The sequence below is a fragment of the Podarcis liolepis genome, assembly GCF_965112155.1.
Source record: "Podarcis liolepis genome assembly, chromosome: 1".
NCBI classification, from domain to species: Eukaryota; Metazoa; Chordata; class Lepidosauria; order Squamata; family Lacertidae; genus Podarcis; species Podarcis liolepis.
In genome coordinates, this window is record NC_139554.1 from 92,720,057 (window position 1) to 92,732,672 (window position 12,616).

Here is a 12,616-nt window from a genome sequence, read left to right on the forward strand (position 1 = left end):
CAGATATCTTCTTGTCTAATTCTGGCCTTATACTTAGAACTGATTTTTTTTTTAGTGTGAGCTGACAGCAGTCTAAACTAACATTGAAAATCTGGCACAAGATAGATTAAAAGCCAACAATACTGGGCATAACCCAGGCAAAGTGCACAAAGAGTGGGTTGTGGAGGCCTCATTCCACTAAAATTATCTGAATCCAGCCTGCAGGGCATTGTGGCTTCTCCTGCTTTAACATGGCTGAACCAGAAGACAGCTTACCTGTGACTTATTTATTTATTTATTTACTTAGTAAATTTATGTACAATTCCTCATCTAAAGATCACATATACTGTGTGCCTCCACACACAGCATCCAGTGGCCCAGGTAGGGACCATATCAAGGATGCAGATTAATCCTGATCAGGATGCAGTTGAGGAGGCTGGGCCATGATGAGAGTGTGTATTTCACAGCAGGGTGAGGGTTACAGTTTGGGGCGGCATTGGGTAGGACAACAGTGTGTTTGGGAACCATGTCTGTGTGTCCTGGGATCACCGTCAGTGTACTGCTGCTCTCTGTGAGGCCTGATGCCAGTGGTCAGACAGATTGGGCACTGGTCAGGAAGCCAAGGGGCTCAGCAGGATCCGTCTTCAACCCGGCCCACCTGTGCCTACAGGGCAGCTGGATGCTCATTTTAGCAGGTGGTGGTACCATATTATTATTATTATTAATTGAATTTGTATACCACCCTTCATTGGAACATCGCAGGACAGTTCACAATACAAAAATACAAAATGAGAACACAAAATACACAATACATAATAAAAACAAAAACAAACCAGTGATAAGGACTGCATTCACCTGCTTCGTTCCCAATGAGCCAAAATTCATTCAGGGATTGAATGTGGCTTCACATGCATGTTTCCTTGCCCATCCATATGAGAGCTGCGCTTCCTACACAGGGATAAGGAATAGTGTCATCTCATTCTGTGCAACTAGGTTCAAAAGCATCAGGGAAACTGAACTAATTAGGGCCCCTTCACTTGTTGCACACAGTTTCTGTATGGAAGGTACTTGCAGTTTGTGTAACAAAACAGGGAAGAACTCAGTGGGTGGCCTAAGAGAAAACATGATCTCTCAGAGAATGATAACTTGGGTCTACAGTGGTGCCTGGCAAGACGAAAAGAATCCGTTCTGTGATTCTCTTCGTCTAGCGGTTTTTTTGTCTTGCAAAGCAAGCCCATTGACGGATTAGCGCTATTAGCGCTTTTAGCGGCTTTTAGTGGCTTATCTGCTGATCGGATCAGATGATAAGAGGCTTTGCGGCTTAGCGGCTTAGAAAAAGGGGGGGAGGGGGGGGAACCCGCAGGAACTCGCAAGGCATTGTCGTCTTGCGAAGCAAGCCCATAGGAAAATCGTCTTGCAAAGCACCTCCAAAACGGAAAACTCTTTCGTCTAGCGAGTTGTCCGTCTTGCGAGGCATTCGTCTTGCGGGGCACCACTGTACTTTGCACAGTTGAAAGGATTATTGAACTAAACAAAAGAAGAACTATATTAAGGATGGAGAACCAGGGGCCCAGGGGCCACATCCAGCACTCACAGCCTTTCTGTTAATCCAGCACCCTCTCCTTCAAGCCCTATACTCTCATCAGCATAGGCCCAAACCCTCATACCAATGCCTGCCAAAGTAAGTCAACAGCCTCCATGCTTGGAAGCACTTGTATATTCAAAGAAGTGTCTGTGCCTTTCCATTCTTCCTCTGGCATTCTTGCCTGCTCTCAGAAGTGCTTGGATGCTCCAGGGAGTTTTCTGCAGCTCTCGACTTCTTCCAAAAGCACTTGGGTATGTTCAGAGGCACTTGTCCATTACTGCTGCCTCCCACTTATCCCAAAGCAATAATTATCCCAATCAGAGTTGTTTCATGTCCCTCAGTCACAACCAACATAAGCAAAATCAGACTTCAGATTTCTCTCTCACACACCGCCCTGTTGTTGTTAGATTGATTGAAAGAAAGCTTTCTGTTGTCATTGTCCCACTGGGGACAGAGAGCCCAGCTTGATATAAAAGACAAATAGCATAGGGCTACTTGAAAAAGCGAGAGATAATACACAGAGATGGGGGAGGGCAGAGAGACACAGAGACTGAGATGAAGAGGGTGGAAGGGAAGGAGAGCAAAACTTCTGTCGCCCTGAACTGTAGGAAGGAGTAGCCTGATAAGATGAATCTGGAGAATCTGGAACAGGGAAAGCTGAATGTTATACAAAAGCATGCACCCAAATGTGTATTTGTGTGGAAGGATGGGTGTGAAAGGGATGTGAATAGGGTGTGTATGTGGTTCCACCCCCACCTACTTTTGCTTTATTCCCTCCTGCTGGCATGTGGCCTCCAGATGTTTACCCATGGGGAATGTGGCCCTTGAGCTGAAAGCTTTCTCCTGCACATGCACTGTATGCTATATGTAACCCTACATGCAATTGAAATTAATAAGAAACCCACGTATAGATTGTAACTTGTGACTACATGCAAGTCTTTCATTATCCATGCCACATGCTCTGAGAAGCCACGGCCAACTAAGTTTTCTCAGTGTGAGGAGAAACTTTTTATCAGAAGTTACGATCGACACACTAGTTTTTGTACATATCCTTAAAGTAATTCTTACAGTAATTGACTGTTGAAATGGGAATCAGTCATGGGGCAAAACAGAGCATCATTCACTAAAGCATTACGTTGTGTCTTGGAAATGAAGCAGAGCTGACTGTCTTTACTCAGCAACTCTCTTAACACATAGGTGGATTCTTGCTGCTTCCTGATTTCTCCAGACTGGAACTATACAATGTCAAAGTTGCACCTTCTTCTGAGAGCAGCTGCTGCTTGTTCTTGCTACATGCACTGCAGTAGCTCAAATTGTAAGGGTCCAGAGTGGGCCTGGCCTTGTTACCTTTTGTAATCACCCCTTAAGAACATGGTTTTGCTAAAATAGGAGAGGGGGAGTCAGGAGTTAGGCCTTACTGATTTCATAACAAACTCCCTTGTCCTGCTCTGTCATAACTTGAGCAGTGCCAAACACTTTTGTTTGGGGAAATTTTAAATTGTGTCACTGCACATCTTTGTGTAGATAGACTACACAGAAACAAAGCACTTCAGTTTAGGAGCAATTTGAAGAAGGCAGGGAGAACTCTCCTATGTCTACGGATTGTGATGAGAATCAGGAAGATTTAACTGGCTTTCTCTTGTTTGCTGGACAGAAAAGGAACAATACATATTATGCCCCATTAATTTTGTTGGAGCTGTATTTCACTCAGATTTAGTAAACCATGCTCAAAGGGTTCCTGCAAGTTAAAAAGCAATCCAAATTTCCATATGTAGAAGGGGTTTAATGATTCCCCCACCATCCCTGCCAAAATATTAAAATTGATCTAGCCTTTAATGTTAATTATCAAGAAAAAGTCACCTTTTTATGGGAGTAAAGATCTGTTTAAAACAAACCATTTATTATTTTATTGGGAAAGCCTTAACTGACATATTTGTATTGAAAGGTCTCCCTCAATGACCACAAGGAATGTTATAAAATTTCTCTGTGGATATACTGTTATCCATCAGGTAACCACATAATAATTATCTATTCAAAAAAAAAAAAAAACTGGTCAGCCCAGGTATTGTGCAGCTAAAATTGATTATGTGTGGCTGCTTTTCAAACTGACTAAGTCTAGGAACTTTTTCATCATGTTCTATTTATATGTTTAACTTAACTGTGGTTTTGTTTTGACTTTTTTAAAGGAAATTCAGCAGAGGCATGGTCTGGCCAACTCCATTTCCTCATACTTAATCAAACCTGTCCAGAGGATTACCAAATACCAGCTTTTATTGAAGGTACATCAGTGATTTGTTTCTACTCTTATGATACTTATTTGCATATGCCTTTATTTAACTGATGGTACACTAACTGAGAGGAATGTGAATCCCACACAGGCTCAGATTGAGTAATCTAACTTAGATTTCATTTACAAGGTGCATTGTGATACTAGATAGCAGGCTTGGAGAATCATTAAGTTTTTCATTGTTATAATAATATATGTTGCGTTTCTTCCTTGTCCTCTCCTGGTCCTGCATCTGTTGTGCTACCCAGGGCTAAGCCACGGTTTGGCTTAGCATCACATCTGAACCTGAGCATGTGGTTTGTTTCCTCTAAACAAAGCATGAGTTGTAAACCAAGAACAAACCATAGTTGTGGTTCATGGTTTGTCTGTAGTAAGACAAACCACAAGCCTGGGTTTGGATATACTGTTACGCCAAACCATAGCTTTGCCCCAGGTAATGTGGCAGCAGCAGAACTGGAGGAGGAGCATAGCAGTCACTATAATCTCTCCAGGAACCCACATGCTTGCTCGTCTGCAAGTCACTATCAAAATGGCATGGGTCACATGCAAAGTCACTGGGTGGAGCTCAGAGATGGTTGGGTCACAAAGGAGAAGACGGGCTGAAGCAATATTGTGATAATAATACCCCCTACTGAACTTAACTTTAATATTCAGTAAAGTGGAGAGTGAGTGTTTGTTATTGAAGTTATATCAACATTGTCAGGGAACTGCCATCGGAGGGACAGGAGGTGGAAGGGCTCTCAGAGGTTGGGAGAGACTCAGCAGCTGAAGAGGGAACCAGCAGGGGGAGAGAAGGAGCTCCGAGGGAAAGTGAGCGGGAGGGATGGCTCAGAGACACTTCCAGCGAAGGCAGTGGGGAGGTTTCAGGACCTCCTATAGGGACACCCACTCCTCGCCGGAAACTGTCACGCCGTGAGTCCAGAAGATGCGTTTCCGTCAAGGAGCTTTTATGTTGGAAGAGATTCCGTAAGCAGCCACTGTCGGAATCTGCCAGCGACTGACGGAGCCATGCTTAAGGGGCTCTGTTACAGACAGAGGTTTGCGGACTTAACCAAACTCTGAGGGACTAGGATTTTACGCACAAGCAGCTCATCATCCCATCACAGCATTCCGACAGTCCTTGAAAGCAGCTTGTGCAGGGAAAGGCATCATGAGCAACCCAGCCGGAACCGGAGAAGCAGGAGCTGGAGCGGGTCCAAGCCTGGAAGAAAGGTACAGGTTGTTGGAGGTCCAGCTAGCGCTGCAGACGGCGAGGCTTGAGGAGAGGAGGGCTCAGGATGCAGAAAAGGGAAAAGCCACCCCGCTCGCCAGAAAGGTGCCAGGATTGGTGCAGAAGTTTGGGGGGGAGCCCAGGAACTATCATGCCTTTAGGACAGAGATGCAATATGCCCTCAATCTGCAGTTTGATGACTTTCCGGACGATGACTTTTCGCCACCTCGAAGGGGGGGCGAAGGACTGGGTTAGGCCCCTGATGGCAGTGAATAATGACATCCTAAAGGACACGAGGAAGTTTTTTCGTGCCATGGACCTGATGTTTTCCAGCGATATTGAGCAGGGAGTAGTGTGCAGACAGTTAATGGCTTGCAAACAGGGGAGCCGATCTGTCCGTGAGTACTGGACTGAGTTTACCATGTTGATCCATAAATTGGGGTGGGATCTAGCAGCGGAACCCATACAAATGCTTTTTGAAGAAGGGCTTTCTTCGGCTGTGAAAGACGAACTTTCCCGGGCGCCCAGGGCGGAGTCTATGGACCAGCTGACCAAATCAGCGCTGACCAAACTCTGAGGGACTAGGATTTTACGCACAAGCAGCTCATCATCCCATCACAAACATTCTCTACATCTGACAAGATACACACTCATCCAGGTGCCTAATACTTTGATTTGAATGTTCTTATTGACTGCAAAATAAGGAAGCAGCAATCTTTTATGGGGTTCAGTTTTGTTTTCTGTTTCTCTTCAGGAGCTTTTAACATGCTGTGAAGAAGGGAAGGGAGAACTCAAGGATGGTTTGGAAGTGATGCTCAGTGTTCCCAAGAAAGCCAATGATGCCATGCATGTTAGCATGTTGGAAGGTAAGCATATTTTGACAGCAGGGAGAGGAATGTTACTACATACATACATACATACATACATACATACATACACACATACATGAATGAATACGCCAGTAAGTGCAGAAGTGAGCGTTCTTTTGGATGGATAAATAGATAACTGCATTTACAGATACTTGGCTTTACTAACTAACTTTGCAGATTCCTGCTCCCAAAGAAAGAATGAAAGAAAGAAAGAACTTGAGACTGTCTATAACTTGTGCCACACATTCTTAAAAGTTTTTGTTTTCAACACACAACATACCTCCTTGAAGTTGCCACACTTTGTCCAAGTTAAACTAGTACCCCATTCCTTTCTCGACACATCTTCACCAATCCCTTTTCCTCTTGTTGCATAATATATATATTTGTTCTGTACAGTAGTTTTGTACAACTTTAGCAAGTGTGTATTTGCATCAGAGTTCCAAAGGGCCATTGCTTCCTCACCCCATTTATGGAAGGAAAAGGGGGTCTCGGTGGTGGAACACAAGATTGATATGGCAAGGAGGTCAGACACAATCTCAGACTTGCACAGAATTTCATGGCATTTATAGATATGGCACATATGTCCTCTTCCCTTACTTTTGGTAATTCTTTAGAGAACAAGTTTCATTTCTCAGTCTCTGTCTTATCAGTTTGTCTAAAACCAACTTCATTTCATGATCTTTATGTTTTTCATTTGATCTGATTTGTTTTATATGTAGGATTTGATGAAAATCTGGATGTTCAGGGAGAACTGATCCTTCAAGATTCCTTTCAAGTGTGGGACCCCAAATCTCTCATCCGGAAGGGTCGTGAGAGACATTTGTTTCTCTTTGAAATTTCTCTTGTTTTCAGCAAAGAGATCAAAGATTCTGCAGGGCACACTAAATATGTTTACAAGAACAAATTACTGGTATGTTTGCTGAGACTAGGATGAATGTTTGTATGGTCTTATTTTTTAAGTATGAAGGGCAGGGAATTAAGGTGTGCATGTCTTTGTACCAAATTTGGAAGATGCTAGCAGTTTGGTGCCACATCCCATGAGGATTAGCTTTATTCTACTTTACTTGGGAAGCAATGTGCAGAGGATACCTGAAAAGGCTTAACACTATTCAATAAAGTTACATTCGTTGCAGTATGATACTAGATGTGAGTTTCTTCCTAGCCTCAGTTCCAAATCTGTAGAAAATGTGTTTCCCAACCATCTCTCTTTCTTAACAGACCTCAGAGCTGGGAGTGACAGAGCATGTGGAAGGAGATCCCTGCAAATTTGCCTTGTGGTCTGGACGGACTCCCTCCTCAGATAACAAAACAGTGCTGAAAGTGAGTCTCCAAGTTTATTTTCTGTGTCTTCATCGCATTGTTCTACCTCAGCAGCCATATGTTGTTAGATAAATCTAGCTCTGTGGTACAGCTGGCAGTTTGATATTGAGTTTGATGTAGAATAGAGTCCAGTTCTTCAGACTGTGGTTCCTTAGCAGTTCTCTACTTCCACAGCTGGGAGTCTGCATACCTATACAGTCCACCTAATGATGTTGCATTCATAATGATGTAGCAGCTGAACTGGCCTTGAGGTAGGAGTTAGGATGCTGTGCCCATATGATTTAGCCACCTTGGGTCCTGTGCTGTGATGGGGATGCAGATCCTGCCAAACACAATGGCTCCTGTTCACCCACTCTCCCCGTTTTAGGGCTTTCTACCAGCAAGTGATTGGGTTACACCCCCCCCCCCCCGCCAAGCTACTTATCACCAATTGGCCTAAAAGTTTTCCTCATGTCTCCCCAAGAACAACTTAAAGTAGCATAAAGTTAAAGGACCCCTGACCATTAGGTCCAGTCGTGGGTAACTCTGGGGTTGCGGCGTTCATCTCACTTTATTGGCCAAGGGAGCCAGCGTACAACTTCCGGGTCATGTGGCCAGCATGACTAAGCTGCTTCTGGCGAACCAGAGCAGCGCATGGAAACGCCGTTTACCTTCCCGCCAGAGCGGTACCTATTTATCTACTTGCACTTCATGCTTTCGAACTGCTAGGTTGTCAAGAGCTGGGACAGAGCAACGGACGCTCACCCCATTGAGGGGATTCGAACTGCCGACCTTCTGATCGGCAAGCCCTAGGCTCTGTGGTTTAACCCACAGTGCCACCCACATAGAACTTGGCTTAAGACATGCATGGTGAATAATCAGAGATAACAAGGTTTTAATGAAGCGTAGATAAAAGTGTACTAAAGTGATACAATAATTTCTTAAGAAAAGGGTTTTACGTGGAAAGGTTATAGAAAAACAAACTCAACCCACAAATGGAGCAAAAAACAACAACAAATTAATCATGAAGGCTTACACACAAATTCCGCACACTCTCTAGTCACATTCCTTAAGGCTACAGACTTAGGACCATCTTGCAATATTGATCTGCCTCTCTAAGGATTTCCTGGGTACTTGTAACCTGAAAGTTCATTTGATTTACAAATCAAACAACACACCTTTCAAAGGCTTGAAAGAGAATGATGGCACCCTTGATAGACAACATACTTTCCTAACTAAAACAAGGCACCTAGCAAGTTAATTTTTTTTTTTAAAGTAAGGTCTAGAAGGTTGATAGGAAATTAAATCATGCCCAAGCATTGCTAGGAAAAATCCATGTGGTCCAATTGAATGCAGATCAGGTACAAATTATCAGATTCATGAGACTGAAGTAGTCTGCAGGTTTGTTTTTTTAAAAAAATAGTTTTTATTAAAGATTTTCTTATGCTAAAAAACAAACACATAAACAAGGAAGAGGACATATAGCGTCTCCATTTTCAATTCATAGAGTCTTTTTCATAGTTGGTTTATGTTCAGTATGAGACACTATTGTTATAGACATCATGCAGTTGTGGGGGGAGAGAGGGGGGAAGGGGGAAATAGTCTGTGGTGTTGACGTGGTGTGACGTAAGGAATGTATTTGCTATTCATTGCTTATAGCAGAAGAGAATCAAGTTCACTGAAAGTTCCTTTATAGTATTCCCCCCTCCCTTAACTACTGCCCAGTCTCTCTGGATTGTTTTGACTCTAACGATTTTTTCACCACCTGAACAAGCTGGTCATTTTTGCTGATTGATTTTGTTTTAACAAGGACCTTGTAGCATACAGAAATCCTAGTTATGGAACAACATCCTATTTCCCCCTCTGTCAGGCGGATTGTATTTCATGTACTACACACATTTATCTGGTTTTTGCTAAAGCAGCTGGTCAGGTGCTTTTGACACTTGAACTACTTATGATTTACCCAGGCAGATTGTTCTCTAATGAAGAACAAAGGAATGGAAGAAACTGAAACAAAGCACTAGAACATGAAGCCATACTTCTGCTTTCTCTGTTGAATTCTTTAGGCATCCAATATTGAAACAAAACAAGAGTGGATAAAAAATATTCGGGAAGTGATTCAGGAAAGGATGATACACTTAAAGGGAGCCTTGAAAGAGCCAATACAGCTCCCCAAAACCCCAGCAAAGCAAAGAAACAACAGTAAGAGGTAATCTTAGTAATTCCTTGGAATAGTCATGATTTTTAATCACTTGATGCTCTGCTTAAGGTAATTGGTTTGCTATGCAATGGCTTTGTGAAGATTTGTCAGTGAGGGAGAAATTGTATAAATAGCTGTTTCAGTGAATATCAACAGCACAATAAACTTTGTCTACAGGGATCAGTTTCTCCCATAGCCATAACCTTGAATCCAGCAGAAATCAGGCATGGCTCTGTCTCTCAGCTGCCCAGCTGGGTCCTTGCTTCTAGTTCACACTCCTCAACTCTGGTCTTTCTAACTAACAGTTATATGTGGGAGCCCCCCCCCCAACTGAACCATTTTACCTCTAGCTTGGAGCCATTTCCTTTGTTACCTTAGCAACCCATACTTAGCCAGCCATTACCAAGAAACTTGCCTGGCTATTCCAGCAATTGAATCTTTGTTGGATTCAGGAATTAGAAGGGACTCAGGCATACAACCTGCCCCCTGCTACATACCAAAAAAAATCACAATAGTATGACTTACAGAGAGAACATTTGAATGGAAAGGTAGGAAATACTCCAAACTCTTGTAAAATGGAGGAAATATATAAAATGGAGGGGAAGGGTATAAGTACATTAATGTTTTAAATATGTTTTTCCTTAAAGATTGTTATGCTTTCTTAATTCAAACTACTAAAAATGCAAGGACTGAGAAATGACCCTTGGCAATTGGCGTCCGTTTTCCAAAACAGCAAGGCTATAATCTAGATAGCTTGGTTTGGTTATGTGAGAAATCCAAGCAGAATGGGCTATGGGCAGGCCACCCTCATTACAGAGCTATTTTAAGAAACATTGCTGTCACCATATAAGCCCAGGATAGTCAATTTCCAAGAGCAAACATGGTTATTATGTGCTAGCTTCATGGTAGAGGTGACATCATTCTAAATTACAGATTGAGTTGTAACACAAATGTGATCGGCTGAGCAACTGACTTTTCACACACTAGCAGAGCAGTTTTCAAATCCATTGACGAAATTTTCTGGTTCTTTCCCCGCAGAGAGGGAGGAGAAGATGCCGACAGCCAAGGAGATGGGAGCAGTCAGCCAGACACAATTTCAATTGCATCCAGAACTTCTCAAAATACAGTGGACAGTGACAAGGTAGGATTTGTTCTTGAAAATATAGCACTGCTGTAGAAGAGTCCGAAGTACTGTATTAAACTGTAGTCAGAGATAAAAATTAAGTGTTCTATCTTTCTGGAACTGCTTAAACTGTCAGTTTACGTGCCATTGCTGCATAGAGTTCATATCAGGTCATGTCCAACTTTGTCCCTCAGCTGACAGAAGTCTCTTTGATCCTGTGGAGGTTTCCATGAGTGGAAAGGGACAGGAGATGATTTTTTCAAATTTCCCTTGTGCCGCTTTCCATTCTATTCAAAAACATCCTCTGGAGCAGATTTGAGGGGCACAGAAAATATTACCTCCTCCCTCAGGAGGTTGTACAGTCTCCCTCAGGAGGTTGTGGATTCTCCTTCCTTGGAGGTTTTTAAGCAGAGGTTGGATGGCCATCTGTCAGGGATGCTTTAGCTGAGATTCCTGCATTGCAGGGGGTTGGAATAGATGACCTTTGGGTTCTTTCCAACTCAAAGATTCTATGATTCAATGTTTCTGCCTTTCTACTCATAGAAGCTTCAATTGGATCAAACTGCCCTTCTCTCATTGAAGAGACACAATTGAATACAACTCATTCTTTGTGAGTGGGAGCATCCTGGAAAAGTAAAGCAGCCAGGTTGGATTCACTCCATAAACTGGATCCATGGTTATTTTTTCTTTTTTTCTTGGCACATTGGCATTGTGAATTGCACGTCATCCTTAAGTAGTTATCACCAAGAATTTATGTGATGCAAATGTAAAAGAGCTGAGTTGCACTCAAATCTGTGGCACCATAACATGGAAAAGACTTTCCTTTCCAAGTAATGTCCATGTGTTACTCCTGCTCTGTAATAGCAGGTGGAGGAGGAAGGATGGGCAAGGAGGCAAGGGCTGATTAGCAGGGCAAACTAAGTAGGGCTGATTAGCAAAGCAAACTAAGTAGTCACTTGGGGAAGGAATGTTTTTAAGGTTGTAAGTAGATTAGTGTGTGATTTGTAGCCCAGAAACTCTTTCAGTATTCTGGTGGCCATCAGGATCTGGATTGAGGGAGGCTCTGCTTGCTTCCTCAAAATTTTAAGGCACACATTTCAGATTGTACAGCACAATTGCTTGGAGGCATAGACAGATGGGGAATGTGAGCTTGTTGGACCCTGGAAATTGGTGGTGTTAGAAGAGGCCCTGTCAGGAATTGATAAACCACATATGAAGAGGGCTGCCAGGTCCAGGAACTCAAATGCACTTCAGCAAGAACAGCACAAGACTTTAGTGTGGTGTCCAAGGTGCAAAACCTGGTAAGGAGTCATTTTGTGGGGTTGAATAGTCTCTATCTTTTCTCTCTTTGGCATAGTGGAATGCTTGAAGATGATTGGATTCTGTTTTCATTGAATGCATTGTTCAGATCTGGATATTCAGTTGCCATATTAATTTGATTGGGAACAGAAATGCATCTGCTTGGTATTGTTTCCTGGTCTTTCAGCGGTGACAGATAGATAGATAGATAGATAGATAGATAGATAGATAGATAGATAGATAGAGTCCCAAGGCACACAATTCAGAATGCAGACTTCTGATTCAGTGTATCTGAAGAAGTTTGCATGCACACGAAAGCTTATACCCAGAACAAACTTAGTTGGTCTCTAAGTTGCTACTGGACAATTTTTTTATTTCATTTCGACTGCGTCAGACCAACCCGGCTACCTACCTGAATCTAGAATCATGCAGAAGCAATTACTAAGCTGTAGTTTGATGATTGCTATTGAGTCTTGAAATAACACTGTTTGGTTCAGGTACAAAAGCAGAAAAGGTATAAAAAATTTCCTAAACTGCCTGAAAAGTATTGTCTGTGGTACATTTGGGACAATGTTATGGTACATGCCATAGAATTATAGAAGTGTAGAGTTGGAAGGGTCATCTAGTCCAAAACCCTGCAATGCAGGAATCTGAACTAAACCATTGATGGCCATCCAACCTCTGCTTAGAAACCTCCAATGAAGGAGCGTCCACAACCACCTGAGGGAGTCTGTTCCATGATCGAACATATGTCCTTTCCAGAAG

The 12,616-nt window shown here is 42.7% G+C and overlaps 1 protein-coding gene across 12 annotated transcripts in view; it reads left to right on the forward strand.

Annotated features, from left to right (window-relative positions):
* Positions 1-12,616, forward strand: part of KALRN (kalirin RhoGEF kinase) — a 513,896-nt gene that overhangs the window by 386,430 nt on the left and 114,850 nt on the right. For all 12 annotated transcript variants that reach the window (XM_083487460.1, XM_083487445.1, XM_083487444.1 and 9 more), the window contains 6 exons: positions 3,751-3,843; positions 5,816-5,927; positions 6,650-6,840; positions 7,149-7,250; positions 9,296-9,438; positions 10,468-10,570. In XM_083487460.1, the coding sequence (XP_083343586.1) occupies positions 3,751-3,843; positions 5,816-5,927; positions 6,650-6,840; positions 7,149-7,250; positions 9,296-9,438; positions 10,468-10,570 (744 nt within the window). The remainder of the gene's footprint in view (positions 1-3,750; positions 3,844-5,815; positions 5,928-6,649; positions 6,841-7,148; positions 7,251-9,295; positions 9,439-10,467; positions 10,571-12,616) is intronic.